At 42.2% G+C, this 20,162-nt stretch overlaps 2 protein-coding genes across 2 annotated transcripts in view; one reads left to right on the top strand and one right to left on the bottom strand.

Moving 5' to 3' along the window:
* Positions 1-676: 676 nt before the first annotated feature.
* Positions 677-11,215, top strand: LOC108799289 (prostaglandin-E(2) 9-reductase-like). Its single transcript, XM_018571136.1, has 9 exons — positions 677-820; positions 3,328-3,495; positions 4,542-4,658; positions 5,816-5,893; positions 6,743-6,865; positions 7,770-7,879; positions 8,500-8,665; positions 9,798-9,880; positions 11,173-11,215. Exons 1-9 carry the CDS (start codon positions 734-736, stop codon positions 11,213-11,215), a joined length of 975 nt encoding a protein of 324 aa, XP_018426638.1. The 5' UTR covers positions 677-733.
* A 3,610-nt stretch (positions 11,216-14,825) lies between these two features.
* Positions 14,826-20,162, bottom strand: part of LOC108799292 (rho crystallin) — a 49,780-nt gene continuing 44,443 nt past the window's right edge. The window contains exons 7-9 of the mRNA XM_018571140.1: positions 19,125-19,290; positions 17,107-17,189; positions 14,826-14,933 (exon numbers count right to left, since the gene is read on the bottom strand). Of these exons, the coding sequence (XP_018426642.1) occupies positions 14,891-14,933; positions 17,107-17,189; positions 19,125-19,290 (292 nt within the window). The 3' untranslated portion in view covers positions 14,826-14,890. The remainder of the gene's footprint in view (positions 14,934-17,106; positions 17,190-19,124; positions 19,291-20,162) is intronic.

Genomic DNA, 20,162 nt, shown 5'->3' with positions numbered 1-20,162 from the left:
ACAAAAATAGGGATTGAAAACAAAGAACACTAAATTAAATAAACTAAGCTATCCTACTCCCCTACCCCCCCCAAAAAACCAAAAAGACTCTACATGATTAAAAAATAAAGAAGGCCATATTTTTTTAAAGCACATTACGTTTGGCTATAAGACAGGAATCCTAAAACACATAGGAGCCCTAGAGACAGCTGTTTATGAAATGCAATATTCAAAACATGGAACATCAAATCATTTTTGGATTAATTACTTGGAAGTCATTTTTGATACAACTATCACAGTTGTATTAAAATATGACTTCCAAGTACTTATTCCAAAAATAATTAAAAGTGTTTTTGCGTTGAAATCATACTATAATTTTCCTTGATTATAACAGAGGCAGCGAAAAAGGGGTCTATGCATCCCCTAGGCTATACCGCAAAATGCCTGTGATTAGTACCCAGGTATTACATGCGCTCTCCTATGCTGTTTAATCCCACTATTGTTCCATGTTTTTATTTTAGAAAAAAACACCAAGGTTTGCGTAGAACAAAATCTAGCCCAGGTGGCATTGAACAGAAAGTACTTTTTTTTTCTGAATTTTTCTGCCTTCTGGTTGCCTGCATCAGCACAGTGTAAAATTAGAACTCAGGATTTCAATGAGAAGGGAGGGAGATTTCATACTGGCATATTAAAGAGTCACACTGCCAAAGACCTGCCTGTCTTCTGACCAGTCGGGGGATGAAACAGAGGCGGCATGGACCTTCACTCGGAATCCGTTGTGATCCTGAACAATGGAAATAAAATGCCAGTGATTGGACTTGGTACCTATGCTCCGCAAAAGGTAAGTGAATTGTGATTACATTGCTATGTTGGATTAGATTATTTAGGAGAAAATTATTTAAAGACAACCAGCCATGATGCGGTTTATTCAAGAATGTTAATTTACCCCATTAAAAGGAGATTAGAAGCACTTGGGTACAAGAAAGGATAGAAATAGGTAAACACAGGTATTTTATATTAAAATAAAAAATATGTCTATAATACACAGTGCTTTATGCAATATGGTATTCAGTTAGGGTTTACATCTTTAAAGGCGTATCTAAACCCAAAAACAAAAAGGAAATATATTGCAGCTTAACAATTTCTTTATGTAGTGGCTGCATTTGTTGGCTTTTTCCCCTTTATTTAACCTGACCAGTAACACACTTCCTATCTGAGGCTGGCTCCACTCTATAGAGGAGCAATTGAGCCACCGTTGGACAGCACTGTTGCCACCCTGCGGGGAGCACTAGTAGATTTAGATGAACTTGACGAACAAATTAAAGCTGAACTCCAGCTATCATAGTTTAAGTAGTTACAGCAACAGTTTTGTTTTCCTTTTGGGATAACAGTTTCCGATAAATGAACAAAAGATGATCGATGTAGGCACCCATGTCAGTGGTAAATGGTCTGTCTCTATGTGCATATTTGCTGGACAGCTTGGTCTGTTCAAGGAAGCTGAAAAATAACAGACTTACTGGCCGAATCATCAGGTGAAAATAAAGGAAAACAGCCTCAAAAAGAGCCTAATGCATCCACCACATCTAGGGATTGGTAAGCTGCAATATATTAAAGGGTATAAATGCTCAAAAACTAAAAATAAATCGGTATAACCATATCAGTCTAGAAGTTTGTAAACTTACCGTATTTTGCGGTCCATAAGACGCACCGGACCATAGGACGCAGGGAGGTCCGGCGCGCCTTATGGAGCACTCGACAGACTGCAGCTTCTGTCACAGCTTCTATGACAGAAGCTGTGACAGAAGCTGCAGTTAGTGACCGCTGAGACAGGTGGCGCTGTGATTACAGCGCCACGGTCTCAGTGATCACACAGAGCAGACGAAGAACGTCCGTTCTTCGTCTGCTCTATAATGATCTCGATCTCATTAGATCACTTGTATTAAACGAGCAGTAGCTCCTACTGCTGAACTCGATCACCGCTGCTCGGCTTTAATACCAGTGATCTCATTAGATCACTCGTATTAAACGAGCAGTGGCTCCTACTACTCGCCCGGCGCCCGAAACTGCATGTCTCGGGCGTCGGGATTCGCTCCATAAGACGCAGGCACATTTCCCCCCTCCTTTTGGGGGGAAAAAAGTGCGTCGTATGGAGCGAAAAATACGGTACTTATAGAAGATGCCCATAGGAAGTACTTCCTCAATGTACTGTATTTTACTCAGCCCTGTGAATGTAACATTATCATTGCTTGCTGGAAGCAATGCATGAGGGGTTATGTGGTCTTGAGAAATAGAGAATTGGGTTCAGAAATGCTGTAACCGACGCTTGAAGCTTCATCACTGAGAGCCAACAGTCCAACACCAACAAGGTTGACAATGCTGACCCCAAAACCTATTGATCTGTTCCACATGTATATGACTAGAGGTATAGGGATCCCACAAGCTCTGGCCGTTGCTTATTACAGCTAGGGTTGGAAGGGTTTTGATGTTTCCAAAACCACACTGTTCTTTAGGGCCAGTGTCAACAGGCATTTGTTCATATTAGACGAGTTTTACATTCTCATACAAGTGTTTGCAAACCAGGTCAAAATCAAGTTAGAAGGAAGTCAAGTGAAGGCCAAATGCACCTATCAATGAACTCTGAATGATTTAGGAAGCATCTCAAAAGGATGATAAAGTAATGCCATTGACACAGGCCGATGTACACGGATCAGCCGTAACATTATGACCATGTGCCTAATATTGAGTAGATCCCCCTTTTGCCACCAAAGCAGCCCTGACCCATCAAGGCATGGACTTCACAAGACCTATGAAGGTATGCTGTGTTATCTGGCACCAAGCCTTTTGAGCGACAGTAGCTCTTCTATTGGATAGGACTACACAGGTCAGCCTTCCCTCCCCATGTGCATCAATGAGCTTTGGCTGCCCATGTCCTGGTCACCGATTCACTGGTTTTCCTTCCTTGGACGACTTTTGGTAGGTCCTGACAACTGCAGACCAAGAACATTACACAAGAGCTGCAGTTTTTAAGTTACTCTGACCCAGTCGTCTAGCCATCACAGTTTGGCTCTAGTCAGAGTCACTCAAATCCTTACGCTTGCCCATTTTTCTGCCTCCAACACATCAATTTCAGGGACAAAATGTTCAGTTGCTGTCTAATATATCCCACCCACTTCCAGGTACCATTGTAACCAGATAATCAATGTTATTCACTTCACTTCTCAATCGTCAGAATGTTATGGCTGATTGTTGTAGATATAAACTGTGCATAGAGTTATTTTAAAAATATATTCTACTCAGTATAATATATTATTTTCCCACAATAGAAAAATGTGACATCCTTGTTTTTAGTTTCCTAAGAGCCAGGCAGAGGAAGCCACCAAAGTGGCCATTGAGGTTGGGTACCGCCATATTGATAGTGCTTATATTTATGGAAATGAAGTGGAAGTTGGCTGTGCAATCCGTGAGAAGATTGTAGATGGGACCGTAAGGAGAGAAGATCTGTTCTTTACTGGGAAGGTGAGCAGAATACAAACATAGAATATATTTATGGGGTATGTGCTGTCCATGCATGAGTCAAAGTGTGATGCAATCAGAACAGTGTTGGTGCAGTTGTGTGATGACCGTGTAAAGTCTGAGAATGGTCAATAGATATCCTTGGGGAGGCAAAATACTGAATGGGGGCAGAAAACAAATATTGGGCTACAGAGCAAGCAGTCACATTCAACAGAAATTGTTCTATAATGATGAAGACATTAAAGAAAGAACCCAATCACCTTCATCCAATTGCCATAGTGTCACATAATGTGTCAATGATAAAAGCTGTACTCCAGTCAGAACAAAATACATACACTAATACAGTTCTGTTTTCTAAGTACATCATTAAATGCATTTTTAAATACAGGTAGAGTAAGTACTTAGGCTTGGTATTAGCTTCTTGCAGTCCCTGCAAAACAGAACTTTGACTTGGTTGAGGGTGGAGCAGTACAAGGAGTCAATTAGTTCATGTGTTGAAATAGATAGAACATGCTTATAGAAGAAGAGAGCAGAGTGACAGAGAGGTAATCTCATCAGTGTGCTGCATCTCCTTCACCATCTCACAGATTGGGGACAGGACCATGACAGCCTGAGCTCAAAGGAAGTTGATCATTTGATAAATAGTCCCAGCACTATGAACTCCAGCACTATGATGCACACAAATGCACCCCCTGTGGTTGGTAATGTAATCTGACTTCACATGCTCAAGCACAGGATCTGTGCATGGGAAAGTGTTACTTTCCTATAACTACCCTGTATGGTTCTGCAGAGGGTGGGTGGACACAGTAAGTTCACATGTGTGCTGGATGCACGATCCATTCCATCCGTACTCCTGGCCACTGATGGGAGAAACTGGAATCAGAGAGAATGCAACGTAGAAGGGGCCCATTTCAAAATGTGCAGTTCTAGTCCTTCCCCCCTTCTTTCAGAAGTAAAAAACAAAACAAAAAAAGTTTCGGCTGGAGATCCACTTTAATCCTGTTATTTTCTACACATCGTGATGACAATTATGATTTATATCCTACCAGCTCTGGAGCACATTTCACACCCCAGAACATGTCCAGCCCACTCTGGAGAGGTCACTTAAGCAACTGCAGCTGGATTACATGGACCTGTTCATTATCCACATGCCTCTGGAAATGAAGGTAAGTGATCATAAGCTTGTGCATGTGTTAGGGGTACTCAGGGCCGATATTGATGTAAGGGGCCTGGCCAGCCTTGGGGCCCGGGCACCTTACATGAGTATCGGCCGTTCAAGTGACAGCATCGGTCGCAGCCCTGGAGGAGGCCGGGGCCCGTACGCTCCAGACCCTCAACTGGGATGCCTCCTCCGATGTCCCCAGGGGGTCTCTCCACTGTACATTCGTTTTGAAAGATGGCCGCCGCGAGTATCGGCGGCCATCTTTAAACCTGGCAAGCGCCCACATATCATTTAATATATTGCCAAACAGGCAATATATTGAATGAAAATCATTCCCTGGTCGTCAAGTGGGTAATCAGTATGATCTCTCACGTCACTTCCGGCCAGTCCGGGGGCAGAGGAGGCCAGGCACCAGCAGCAGGAGCAGGTAAGAGGAGCTGGGAGGTAGATGCAGCCCCAACCAGCCCACCTGGGACCCCTGCAGAGCCCACCATAAAGAGTCTCAGATCGGCTGTGCAGCATGTATGGCGTGCTCTGCAGGGTCACTTTCAGGCTCTGTATAAATTGCTGGGATTTGTAGTCCCCCTACAGCTCGTGCCATTCTGCATTAGAGTGTAAGCTCCTCTGTCAGAGACTGATGTGACTGGCTCAGTGTGGTGGGCGGCGGTGCAAGGGGATGGCTTAAAGCCATGTAAGGGGCCCCAAAATTTCTGAAGGCTGCCCTGGGGGCACCATTGAGGGCAGGATACGTTACATGCATTTAACATCCTATATGAATTCATTTCATGAAAAATATTAACTAACATGTTTGAGGGTGCATTGCTTATGCTTGCAGAGTTTAAAAAAGTGTGTTCAGTATTGTTTTTGTACATACGGTAATGTTAATATGGATTAGGTTTTACTTGCTGCCATTTTAGAGTATCATTTATTTTTATCGCTTATCGCTATCTCATATAGAGCTGCACATTTGATTGTATGTTCTCTCATAAATTCATTCATGTTTTGAAGGGAGTGGAAATACAAGAAATTCTGTTCTAGGAAAAGGAAATAAATACTTTCAGCTCTGGCTGTAATGTTATTGGTGCTCTGGGTTTCTGTCTCTGTCTAGTTCATCATCTATCTGTCTGTGTTTCTGCACAGTATGTGTTTTATGTCTTTTAGCCAGGAGACGACCCCTTTCCTGTAGATGAAAATGGACAAATAATTTTCCACAATACAGATTTACGAGATACATGGGAGGTAAGATTGAGATGACAATGTGTATGTATGTAATACGGTGAGAGATACAATCCCTAGAATGCTTCCCTTCCGTTTCTCTCCTGTTTCCTCTCTTCTCATCTTTCTATCTTCCTCTCCCCACTTCTCACATGCTCCCTACTCTGCTCTCTCTTCTCCTTTTTTCCTCCCCACTTCTCACATGCCCTCTGTTCTTCCTTCTCTTTTCTCCTTTCTTCTCCTTCCCTTTTCTTATATTTTCTGCTCTCTTCTCCTCCCACCTTCCGTTTCTCTTTTTTTCTTCTCTTCTTTCCATGTTTTCCACTCCTTTCTTAGCTCTCTCCTCTCTTCCTCTCCCATCCCCACCTTTTCCCTTATCTTTCTTATTTTCCCTTTTCATCTACCCACACCACTGCTTTCCTTTCCACTTCTCTCCACTCTCCTTTCCTTTCCTCTCCTCTCCACTCTCCTTTCCTTTCCCCTTCTCTCCACTCTCCTTTCTTTTGCTTTTCTCTCCACTCTCCTTTCCTTTGCCCTTCTCTCCACTCTCCGTTCCTTTCCCCTTCTCTCCACTCTCCTTTTTTTTTTCCTTTTCTCTCCACTCTCCTTTTCTTTCCTCTTCTCTCCGCTCTCCTTTCCTTTTCTTTTCTCTCCACTTTCCTTTTCTTTTTCCTTTACTCTTTCCTTTCCTTTTCCTTTCCTTTACTTTCCACTCTCCTTTCCTTTACTTTTCCTAACCGTTCTTCTTCTCTACTTTCATCTAACCAGCACACTGCTCACCTCTCCCCCTCCCTTTCCTTTCCTCTATTGCTTTCATTCCTTTCCCCTATGCCATCACTCCTTACTACCCAGCAACCACTTTATATTTCCTAGGCTATGGAGAAGTGTTTGGATGCAGGTCTAGTGAGGTCTATCGGAGTCTCCAATTTTAACCGCAGACAGCTTGAACTGATTCTCAACAAAACAGGACTCAAGTACAGACCAGTGTGCAACCAGGTAGCATGAGTATCTATCTGCCTTGCAAAATGAATTGTTAGCACGTTTTTAATGCATTGCTTCAAAATGTAATACAACATAGGAAGCGTATTACATGTGTTTACTTTCTTTTAATCTTCATAATTTCCAGTCTCCATTTTGTTGGCCGTGTCTGTGTTTGGATATGTGACTTGTAAACAACACAATATTTAAAACACATATTGCGTTTTTATTGTGTCTCCATGTGATTTCTTTGACAATGATGTAAAGCACTTTTCTTTAAAGTGCAGCCACAGCTTGAGTAGAAAAGCCTGTCCCCTGTCAGCATGCTGTACAGAAGGACTCTTGCTCTTTGTGTGGAAGCAGTGGTCTCTCTGCTGGGTGTGAGCCACAGCTCTCTATTTAGCAAAGTATAAATAATAAATATAAATAATAATGTTTCTTGCTCTAAAGTATATTTAAACCTAAAACGTACCTCATATCATTTTCAAAGTGCCTGTTAACCTTCATAATTCATCATTTTCTATATTCTGAGCAGGGCAATGAAGTCAAAATACCTGGTGATCCTGCCAGTCTCCTATATGCTACCCTGCATCCTCTGCTTTACTGTCAATGCTAACCATGGACTGAGATGAACGATAGCAGCATTGAAAGCATGCGCACAACCTTCTCTAGTGTGAATAGCAGGACGTTGTGCTAAGGCATGGCGTGTCCGCTCTTCAAGGGTTTACATACACTTTAACATACCTAAAAAAATATAAATAAATTCTTGAGTTTTCCTGTAGAGAAATAAAATTACATACTGACTTTCAATGTTGTCTAAAACGGATCCCAGAGAAATGTGTAGAAAATACCAATATAAGCGAACACAAGTATAAAAGTTTTCTTCTTTTTCATTTTATTTGGTTACTGGCGCCCTCTACAGGTGGAATGTCACATCTACCTGAACCAGAGAAAGCTTTTGGAATTCTGCAAATCGCAGGACATTGTTCTGGTTGGGTACAGCGTGCTGGGGTCCAGCAGAGACGAGAGATGGTGAGGCCAATGAATATTGCCTTCCTCAAAAAAAAGTAGTCGCATGCTGTAGCGATTTTGTTATATATATGGGTTCTTGATGAACTGTAACGAGTACTTTTGCTTTACAGTACTGGGGCCTTTGGTTTAACTACTGCCAGGCCTTTACCTGCATGGAATTTACATGTTCTCCTGTTAGTTTTGTGGGTTTCTGTCCATAACACATATTAGTAATAAGGAAGAGACTTCAAGTTCTCTATAATGGATTTGTTTCTTATTTCATTTGGAGGTTGCAGGGAAAAGTATGGGAATGATAGGCTTACACAAGTAATACAAAGGACAATTTTCCACCAATGTCATTCAATTATAATTAGCTTTTGATTGCAAAAACAATACAAGGGGTTAAAGCCATCTACCTTGGTTTATATATTTCTGTTGGCAAGTTGTTTTTATCATTTAGGTCAATAAGGTCCCATTTGCTCTTCTCTGCTATGTCGCGGTTGTGGTGTGCAGTCTAACACCGTACAGGCTTCCTTCTCCATACTGAGTAAACGGATAGCTCAGTGACCGTTTTATGTGAGTTGTAAGCAGGGATGAGGAACTGAGGCTCCTGTTATTGTAATTATATCTATATATTTTAGGATTGATCAGAATGCTCCAGTTGTCTTAGAGGATCCAGTTTTGTTGGCCATAGCCAGGAAACACAACAAGTCACCCGCTCAGGTCGCATTAAGGTTCCTTCTGCAGCTCGGAGTTGTTGTCCTGGCAAAAAGCTTTAACCCCATAAGGATCAAAGAAAACTTTCAGGTGAGCTTTGGAAGCAATGTAGAAACGCAGCATGGTTGTTACCTACACCCCTTACATTGGTGTCAGTAGCAGGAAAATGCCCCTACATTGGTGGTCAGTGGGAGGAAGAATGATCCTTACTTTGGTGTTAGTGGGTGGAAAAATATTCCTTACATTGGTGGCAAGTGAGGAGAGAATGCATCTTACATTAGTGTCAGTGGGAGGAAGAATGCCCCTTATATTGAGGATCAGTAGCAGGAAGTATACCCCTTGCATTGGCGGTCAGTAGCAGGAAGGATACCCCTTGCATTGGCGGTCAGTAGCAGGAAGAATACCCCTTGCATTGGCGGTCAGTAGCAGGAAGAATACCCCTTGCATTGGCGTTCAGTAGCAGGAAGAATACTCCTTACATTGGGGGTCAGTAGCAGGAAGAATACCCTTTACATTGGGAGTCAGTCAGAGGAAGATTGCTCCTTCAGAAAGAATGTCCCGTTATAATGGTGGTCAGTGGCAGTAAAAAATGCAGCTTGCATTCGAAGGAATTCATCTTACATTGATGGCAATTGGAAGGAAGAATCCCCCTTATATTTGTGGTGGCAAAATGTTCCTTATATTGGTGGACAGTGGTAGGAAGAATTCCCCCTCATAATGGTGATCAGTGGTAGCAGGAAAAATGTTCCTTATATTGGTGGTCAGTGGGAGGAAGAATGTTCCTTAAATTGTCAGAGGAGAGAATGCTGTAGCAATGGTGGTGGTGGGGGGATGTTCCTTCTATTAGTAGTCAGTGAGAGTAGGGGTGCCCTGGCATTAGTGGTTGGGGGCGGGGAGAAGGATGCTCATTCTTTTAGTGGTCAGTGTAGGAGTGCCCTGGCATTGGTGGTCTGGGGTGGGGGGGATGCTCTTTCTATTAGTAGTCAGTTGGAGTAGCAGTGTCGTGGCATTGATGGCTAGTGGAATGTTTGTCCAGGTTCAGAACTGCTTGCCACGTGTCCAGTTACAGATGTCCATCTGAATCAAATCTGTGCTAAGGATTGGATTCAGGTTAATTGTAAGTTAAAGGTTAGATTGAAATGTAAAATTGAGATTAATGATATGTCACTTTTCTCCTTGATAGTGTTTATTTTAATCAACAAACTGTAATTATGTTTCTCAGGTGTTTGACTTTGATTTGCCTTCAGAAGATATGAAGGAACTTGAAGCTCTTGACAGAAATTATCGTTATGTGGAGGCTAAGCAGTAAGTATTGCTGAATATTGTCGTTCAGCCATTGCCTTAAAGTGAACCTGTTACAATTCTGGTCATATCAACCTGAGCACAGGTGAAAAACACACATGTAGTACCCACAGATTAACTGAAACTGCATGTCAGACATACAAGTTGGTGAAGTTAAATGAAAATGTCAGATTTTCCTGTAAAGGTTTAGCTAGGCCATGTCCACTTCCTCATCCTCTTTATTAGTCTGTGAGGTCACTTAACACATTTGATAAGTACGAAAACATACCCGTTGATCTTGCTAGATACCTTGTTAGCTGATATCTTCCTGTGCTCTCTGGCTGTGCTGACTTTTATCAATGGCGCTGTTCTCAGCTGTCTCAGAGGACTACAGAACCACTCCCTTCTCTGTTATGGAGGATAGGAGTGGGGCAGGGTCCTGTACTCTTATCTTATTTCTGCTATCCTGATACAGAAGGGTGAATAAACATGGTCACCCTAGGACAGGAAGCATGTTACTGGCAGGATCACCAGGTGAAAATAAAGGATGAAAATCCTGAAAAGTAATGTAGACACCACATCTAAGGATGGACCGAGAGCCCGACAGCTGCACGAGAAAAGAGGGGACGCAGTGGCATGCCTTATCCCGCCAGATGAGCTTCCCTTCCACTCTCTGTCGGCATCCATCACCAAGATGACCGCTTGTAGTTAAGTGCACGTGATGTTATCACGCACATGCTGTATGATGACGTCCCTTCAGGTGACACCCAGCGGCCGCACTGATCCCAGGAATGCAAACTGACGATACCAGCAGGGATCTGTTTCCATGCTTGGCGTGGTCAGTTTGAAACAGGAGCCAATGGGAACTGGCAGGATCAGCAGGTATTTATCAGCAAAAACCAAGGAACTATGATTTCTAGGGTAACATACACTTTAAAAGATCCCAGGGAAAGGTCCATGTAGGTGCCTGAGGATGTCTGCATTATATTTAGGATAATACTTGATTCTGATTAGCAGCAACTGTAGATAGGCGTTCACAGTCATGGTGCACCACACCCCCACTCAATAGAAATATATAAAAAAGACTTTGTGATATATTTGATATACTTTATTCTGATTGCAGAACAGAAAGGGTCACTTTAAGAATGTCATTTTTTTGTATTACCCCTTTGTTTTTTGTTTGCTTGTTGACCGGAGCTGTATCTAAAAATTCATGAACAAATATTATTTAAATATACATTCTTTATGGTCGGCCTATGTGTGCTGTAAGGTGGATGTTTTACCTTAAAGTGTTGTAATAGTGTATTTTCTTTTAGGTGGATCAACCATCCTGAGTTTCCCTTCGGTGATGAATATTGAATTGTTAACGTGTCTTGTCCATACAATTCAGACATTGTGTTTCTATTTAAATAGTTTTTTCTTTTAATTCCGATTAATCAAAAAAAAATCGGGCAACTAATCGATTATGAAAATAATTGTTAGTTGCAGCCCTACTTTTGTCTGGTTTATTAAAAGTAAGTTTTTCAATTAGACAAAAGATTGTGTGAATATAGCCACCCCTGCTTCTACCTATAAAAAAATAAATGCTAAAAATTGTCCTGAAAAAAATGATTGTCGTGTTATTTTACCTGTCTGAATATCTAAGTTCCAAAAAAGGGACATATAGTATACAGTAACTCCACCCAGTATACACATGGTTAAGGTCAACCTATCACTTGATATATTTTTACATGCTGAAGAATATATGAACCCAATAATAAAAATGTAATATATTGCAGCTTGCCAGTCCTTAGATGTGGTAGCTGCATTTGTTTTCATTTGTCAGGCTGAGGGCTTTTTTTTGGCAACTACGCAAAATCTCTGTTGATCAGACAAGATAGATCAACAGGTAGTTTCTGTACTTGCTGAAAATGAGCCTGAAAAACATGAGAGTTGAAATGAAATCACAAACAATATTTTCTTTCTTTTCTCTTCTACCCCCCCTCCCCCCCACCCCATGTAATATAGATATAGGGAGAATTATATGTCTTGAAGTCCAGCCTGGGTGACAGCCATGGCTGCCTCCTTAGATACAGTCAGTGGCGACTCTAGGAACAATATATAGGGGGTGCACATAAGATACTACAGTCAAAATTGGGGGGGGCACTAATAATTTTCACCACTAAAAAAACTAAATAAGTATATATTAATAAGATTACAAATATGAGAGTAATGCGGTATGCAATGATACACACACATATACATACATATATATTACAATAAAAAGGTATGTGGATGTAGACAGATGGGTTAGACTCAGGGCCAGAAGTGCATGGTTGGATGTCTCCCTCCTGTGTGGCTATCTACCATAGAGTGCTGGGAGTGATGTAATTTCCTCCCAACACCACGAAGGAGATGAAGAGGGAGATTGTGGGCGTCGTCGGATTACATGTCGCAACCGCCGGGAGCTGATTTATTAGCGGATGGCATTGGCGCCTGATGGTTGCGACATGTAGTCCAACGCCAACCACAATCCTGAATACCGTAACGACCAGGTGCCGATGCCATCAGCTCTCAGTGGTTGCGGTATACAGGATTCAAATCCCAGAGTGGCAGCCTAATTTAGCGGGCAGGGGCGTGTCCAGAATCTAATGTCGGGAGGGGCACTACCAGAAAATAAAGGTGTTGCTTACACAATAGAATATTGTAGTAATACATTACGTTGCAGTTGTTTGTCCTTTTTTATTTTATTTTTCTACACTTCCTGACATTTTTGTGTGCAGCAATGGAATTTCTGCCAAACCACATGTGGCACATTAATGTCATTAAAATGGGTCTGTCATCCACATTGCACATTACTATGTTTTGTTGCTGTAGAGCTTTGTGATACACATGATCCCGGCACAGTGTGAAGGATGGAGTGCCCCAGACTTAAAGGGTTATTAAACCCTCACTTTTTTTGCATGTATCTACTGCTAGCAAGCAGTAGATATATGCAGAACATTTTAAAAAAATATTTTTTTTGCAAAGGGTTAATACTTACCTGCGGGATGCATTTTTCTGCTGCTTTTGCATGCATGAAAACGCAGCAGAAAACCTCACTACTTGCTGGCCACATTTGGGGTGCCTTTAGAAATCAATGGCACAGCAAGTGCGTCTTGGCACGTTTCCACAGAGACATGCCGATCACGCACATCGCCAGTCGTCCTCAGAATGTGCAGGTGTTAACCAGGCCTAAGACTAACATTAGACCTTTAAATGAAACTCCAATAGCAACAGTACTTGAACCATTTACAAATTAATAGCAATCCCAGCAATGTCAGTGAAGGGTTAACTATGCCAACTCAAAGGTATACTTGCAGTAAGCAGACTTCTGTAATTTCAGACAATGGAAGGTGCTGGAGAGCATGTCAGTGTGTAGCTCCAAAGGGCAGGAGTAACAAAGAATGCAGCCTGTCAGCAAGGAACTCAGGAAGGAGAGCGGAGAGGTAAGTTGTTTTTTTTTTCTTTCAGGATGGAGAGCGGTGTGCCTCGGTAGCTGACCAGAGGGATGTCACTATCCAGTGGCGTCGCTACAGGGGGGCAATTCCCCCCCCCCTAGGTTCTTCCTTGCCCCCCCCCGCTAACAGTGGCGGATTGGAGTGACGTCACCCTGCTGCTTCACTCTGATTCTGCTGCCTGTGCAGTGCGGCCAGTCCAGTCAGAGCGGCGGAGGGAGAGACTATTTTCTCGGGGGAAAGGGGGGGGAACTGGGCAATTTCCAGCACCCCCTTGCCCCCCTGTAGCGACGCCACTGGATACAGTGGGGTAAGAAAGTGTAGCCACCCTGGGACAGGAAGTCTGCTATTTACAGGATCATCAAGTGAAAAAAAGGGAAAAAGGCTTAAAAAATTAAATTATTACCCCCACCATATCTAAAGGCTGGTAAACTGCAATAAATCAAATCTTTGTATTTGGGTTTAGATGCACTTCATTGCTAAGTAATGTGTCAGTATAATAATTGAACTTATTTATTTATTACACTTGTACGCCGTCACCTAGGTCGTTCTGTTTCGTTTCGGAATATCCGTTATTTCTTATTTCGTAATTCGTAACTGAACTCAATTCGGATTCGGATTTGTACAAAATACGAATTTTCGTTAGCGGCGGTTATATTTTCGTAACGTTACGAACATTCGTTATGATGAAGTTAAAAAGCAAAATACCTTTGTTAATATTGGAGTGGTAGTTGTTTTTTTTATCCGAAATACGAATTCCGTTTTTCGGATTTAAAAAAAAATACCTTGAACTCCAATATAAATGTACTTTGCTTTTTAACTTCAATATAAAACGAATGTTCGTAACGGAACGAAAATACGTCAACGGAATTTCGTATTTCCTGCCTGTGCGTGTAACTGTGTATTGTAATGCATCAGCAGCAGCGGATCCGTATCTCTGATTAAAAAAAAATCTTGTCATGTTGTTCAACCTCATTTACAGGGGTAATATTAGTTCCTGTTTCAAAGAAATGATGTTAATCCTAGTGCTTGTGCAGTTCTAGGCTGTGTTCAGAAATTTCAGACCCAGATCAGCTCCTGCTACAGCATCACATCTTGTGATTGCTACAAAGTTACAATGTACAGACTGATCACTGGGGGAGAGGAAACTGAGGTCCTCCTGTCTGCAGCAGACTGATGACATCATCTCAGCCTAGGCAAAAATCACTTGACTAGAGCTTATGGACAGCTTTTTAATTATTAAATACAGAGAATTTCTAAAAAAAATGATACTGCTGTTGTATATTCTGACATGTCAGGATTTTAATCATGGAGATGTATAAAAGCTGCGTTAAGTCCAGAAACTGACATGTTTACAAACTTCCATGAACATTTATAGATATTTAGCATTACATTTATTACCAGTTATATATGAGGCATCATGGCACACAACAGCATTTTCCCAATCAATCAGAAATACTGGCAGGTTACAAAATGTAAGTAATAGAGTTCAGCTGTTGTGCAACTTCACAAATACAATTCACTGTCTTCCTGAGACTTGGTCAGTGCTAGAGCGTCTTCAGTACTCATCGTGGAAGGGGTATTCTGGGTGCTCTTTCATCCTATAGAAGGCAATTACAAGAAATGTAAAGGAAACATGTGGTCCTTCAGGGGATACTATCATTAACCTCTTGCCGTCCGCCCGTAGTAAAAAAACGGACGGACGGCACTGCTACATCTGCGGGTTTCCGTCTCCAGACGGCAATTTTTTTCTGCTTGCGCGCGCCCCCTAGCGGGCACGCACGGGCAGAAAAGACCCGACGCTTAAACACACCCGTTACCGGGTGTTTCACATATAGGCGATCAGCGTGTCCATAGCCCGCCGATCGCCTATATGTGCTCGTTCGTGGCCATTTTGGGGGGGTTTTTCCCCTTTTTTTATATGTGACTTTTATTTTATTTTACTTTTTTATGTGTTACTTTTATTTTTTTTTATTTATATTTATTTTTTTGCACTTATTGTTATTGCTATTATATAGGGGGATAACAACCCCCTATATAATAGCAAAGGCACACTGACAGGTCCTCTTTATGGAGATATTAGGGGTCTCTCTAGGACCCCTAATATCACCTGTGGACCCCAAAAGAAGCTGATGAAGCAGAGATCTGCTTTATCAGCTTCTTCTCTCTCCAGATGACTGACAGGTGAATGCGGAAGTGATGTAACACACATCACTTCTGCATTCACAGCCCGGACGGAGATCAGCAAGGAGCTGATCTCCCATCCTCCTCCTCCTGACGCCCTCGGAGCCGGTCCCGGGATCCGAGGGCGTCATTCATAATTTATGGAAGGGATTTGCGTCCGTTTATCTGCAATTTTTAAGTTGGCTGTTTAAACTAAAGGTGTCTGCTATTTACTCTTTTGTCCAGATAAGGCTTCTCTATACACACAAATAAACCCATTTACTGTACATATATGCAATCAAACATAAATAGCATTATCAAATGGCTGGAATACTATATACTGGATCATCATAATATCAATGAAAATGTCATGTAAGCAACATATCTAATGCTACAGTACAATACATAGATAATTCACAATGCTAGGGTATGATAATAATAATATATAGACATATGCACATAGAGATAGCTAAGTAATTTACAATGCAAAAGCAAGAATGGGTTAGAGACCAGGCTAAGGAAAAAAGGAAGTCCTCTACCCCATCATTTCAGGGTCTAATGTGACCCCTTTCTCAAAGAGAACCCCCTTTTGTCCATATATGATTAGTGTTCTTTGTATATAGATTTCTTGTACTGCCTGTTGCTTGCATGACATGTCTGCATTGCTAATATACAGTATGCTTATAGTTTGATGATGCTTGATGATACATGGCATATTGGGTGATGGTACAGGTCAGTGATGTATATTGATGCACTTTAGACACATATGAAATTCTGTGAAATGATTTAATACAGAGATTTATTTTGCACAAGCTTCACTCTCTCTCTCTGAGGTTTTAATATTAATATTTCACAATAGGACACACCTCATGTACTATTTGTCATCCCCTTGGAGTTATATAAGACATAAACTTTATTCAAACATTTAAAGCCTTCTATTTTAAATCTTTAGTGACGTCCTGCATCTTGGAGGGAGGTACATCATTTCACATCTCAGCGTTATTACTTTTCTTTCTAGAAATTCTTTCTCTATCTCATGTTTCTTCACCCCCCTAACTAATACATTAAGACCCCAGATGAAGCCCTAATATGGGGGAAAGATTTTGGCCAAGGGTGAATAGGGAATGTATTAGTTAGAGGGAGGAAGAAAGACGGGATAGAAGAAGAAGTGGAAAGAATTTCTAGAAAGCAAAGTAATAAAGCTGAGATGTGAAATGATGTACCTCCCTATAAGATGTAGGGTGTCACAAAAAATTTAAAATAGGTTTTAAAAGTTCAAAAAAAGTTTATAAGTTTTATATAACTCTAAGGGAATGACGCACAGTAGATGAGGTGCGTCCGACTGTGAAATATATGACATTCTGTACTGACCACAGTTCTTCTGAAATTATATGCTATAAAATGGGTTTGCTGATTTATATTTTTTAATAGCACATGGGTTGATTATGGGTGTTTTTGGAGAAGAACATTATAATTAAGCAAGCGTTCCCGTCTATTGCTCTTCTACTTGAATATCGTAGTGTATATAAAAAGTGCAAGACAACCTTATTGATATCGATGCCATCCCTTCCTTATATACTGGTTATACAGTATCTAGAAACCATCACTTACTCTTTGAAAGGTCCGAAATGCAGATTTTTGTCTAGTCCCTCAAGTGTTTTCATGTCTTCAGATTGTATCTCAAAGTCAAAGACCTGCAAACAAATATTAGAATTGTTAGTAAGGTTATAAACTGACAGACCAAGCTTACACTTCTGACCAGTGGCGGAACTATCTCCATAGCACCCCAGGACGACTCGCTATGGGGCTCGGGGCACAGGGGGGGCCCGACCAGGACGAGGAACAAAGGGGTCCCCCTGATGCCGTGCGGGCCGCCTGGGTCACTATGGCATCGCAGGATGCTGGCTGTCACTGGCGGCTGTGAGGAGGAACGTGCCGATGTTCAGATCCCTGACAACCATTACTATGTTTTGTTGCTGTAGAGCTTTGTGATACACATGATCCCGGCACAGTGTGAAGGATGGAGTGCCCCAGACTTAAAGGGTTATTAACCCCTCACTTTTTTTGCAGCGGCATGTTCCTCTGTGCAGCGGCATCTTCCTCCTCACAGCCGCTGTTGAATCAGTGACAGCCAGCAGCTATGGAGGAGGAGGCCGGGCCCGGCGTCAGCAGCGGAGGTGGGGCCCGGCATCAGCAGCGGATTTGGGGCCTGGCGTCCGCAGTGGAGGAGGAGGCGAGGTGCGGCTGAGGAGAAGGCCAGACCCGGCGGCCGTGGAGGAGGAGGAGGCAGGGTCCGCCAGTGACCGTGGAGAAGGAGGAGGCAGGGTCCGGCGGTGGAGGAAGCTGACAGCAGATCGGGGCTGACAGGTCAGAAGTGTGCAGGGGTGTGACCAGCCCACCTGAGACCCTGCAGACCCCACCATTGAGAGTCTATGGTGGGCTCTGCAGGGTCATTTTCAGGTGGGATCTCAGATGGGCTCTGAAAGGGGCATAACTAGAAATCACATTTTTTGGGGATATGATCCCTGCCAGTGGCGTGACAATCACCATAGCGACCCAGACGGCTGCTATGGGGCCCGAGGCGCAGGGGGGCCCGGCCAGATACCGTGCGGGCCGCCTGGGTCGACATGGGATCCTCTGCTGGTGGCTTTCACTGGCGGCTGAAGACGAACACGTCACTGTTCATTCTATGGTGGGCTCTGCAAGTTCACCCTCAGGTGGGATCTCGAGTGGGCTCTGCAAGGGGTATAACTAGAAATCATGGGGCCCCATACAAAATTTTGCTATGGGGCCCTGTGATTTCTAGTTACGCCCCTGCTACTGACAGGCTCCGGAAGACTTTATTTTACCTTGTTGTCCTAGGGTAACTAAAGATATGGATGTTCATAGAATGCAGCACTTGTGTGTGCTGATAGTGCTAAGGGGAGCATTCTATAGACAAAGTTGCATCCACAAGATGATAAAAGAGTGATTAACAAATACATCTAGGGACTTGATTTTCAAAGAACTACCTGATCTACAAGATCTAGTTGTTAGATCTGTGAAAGGTACGTGTAGAGCTATGAATCACACTTCCATCCAGTGATCTTTTGGGGTGAAATAAATCCAGCTTGCTCCCAGTATTACTTCCATGTTGCTCTAGCTATTCTGTCACTGGCAACAATTCACCAGCAACAAGATCACTAAGAAACCAGTTACCTTCTTTTATGACAGCATTACCTTGCTGGCCAAATGGGTCTCCATCACTGCTACCTTTTTAGCAAGCAGTGTTCTGCAGTGTTCCCACCAGCGGGCGTGCAAAGCCCATTAGAGTCAAACAGTTACACTTTAATGTCTGCATTGTGATATGGCCCTTGCACACTTCCATTCCCTGAGTGATACTTGGCAACATGCATATTGGATTAGTCAAAGCCATAGAAGTTTATGGAGTTTTCCTGACAACCAAGATGCTGCGTAAAGAGAATGGAAGCAAGCCCACACAACCTTCGGATTACACTTTGAGTGTGAATTTTAGCTTTACTTACCTCTCAGATCCAGAAACTGATTTTTAATGCATGTTTTCATCATAATATATGTAATCTGGCATTGGATTAAAAATTCAAGAAGATATAGTAAGAAGCTATACTCACCCCAAGGTTTTGCTTGAGACGAGCAGAGCTAAAGCTTTTTGCCAAGACAACAATTCCCTTCTGGAGAACAAAGCGCATGGCGATCTCTGCAGGGGAGCGATTATACTTAGCAGCCACTTCGACCAACACTGGATCTTCAAGCAGGACTGGCAAGCTGAGGTCCACCCTAGAGGAAACATCAATATGAAAAGCATATTACACTATTTCCAATTTTAAGAATCTCATCGTAGAGCTAGCAGAAGATAGTCACATTCAACTGGACTTTGTAACATTGATGTTTCAAAGTTTATCCAAGCCAATTCTTCTGTTCTAATTTATGTCAGGAAACTGACCACAGCATTTATATCCAAACAGATAGCACAGACACCTTATTCCAGTCACTGTGGTGTGTGACAAGACAGATTTTCATTGTCCAAGAACAGGTTAGGATGTGTGAAAGCTGTGGAACTACCCTGTTCTAGTTCCAGTAATCCCATTGGTGGTGTCTAGAAGTTTGTATAGGTTTTACTCCTTACATTTACATGGCTGATGGTGTGAATATTTGGCAAATCACCGGTGTAAAGATGTTAAAACGCAAATTCTACAGGACAAGACTTAATTCTACAGGCCAAGACTTAATTCTACTGGTCAAAACTCAATTCTACAGGTATAGACTTTTTTTTTTGCAAGTCAAGCGGTTTTCCTACATCTTAAAGTGACAGTAAACTTTCAATCTTAAAAATGCATTGAAATACCTTAACTAGGCATTGCGATTCGTTTTGTTCCAAATCAAAGTCCGTACAAATTTTCCGAAATTCGGACACACTCAAATTTCCGAATCCCCATGCATCTGAATGTGTCAGAATCCAAATGTTTGTTCCCGAATTTCGGATACCGTGCAAATTTTGTTCAACAACGAAACTGAATCGGACATGTGACTTTTCTGGCCAATCAGATGTGTTTCTCGGTTTAATGCATTTGAATGGGTATGAACACGAATTTCCGTTACGGCAACATGGGAGCCATATACAGTAAATAAACGTATATATATATATATAT

Source organism: Nanorana parkeri, unplaced genomic scaffold (assembly GCF_000935625.1).
Source record: "Nanorana parkeri isolate BGI_ZX_2015 unplaced genomic scaffold, ASM93562v1 scaffold1686, whole genome shotgun sequence".
Lineage (NCBI taxonomy): Eukaryota > Metazoa > Chordata > Amphibia > Anura > Dicroglossidae > Nanorana > Nanorana parkeri.
Note: the sequence above shows the minus strand (reverse complement) of the source record. Positions and strands in the feature narration are given on the sequence as shown.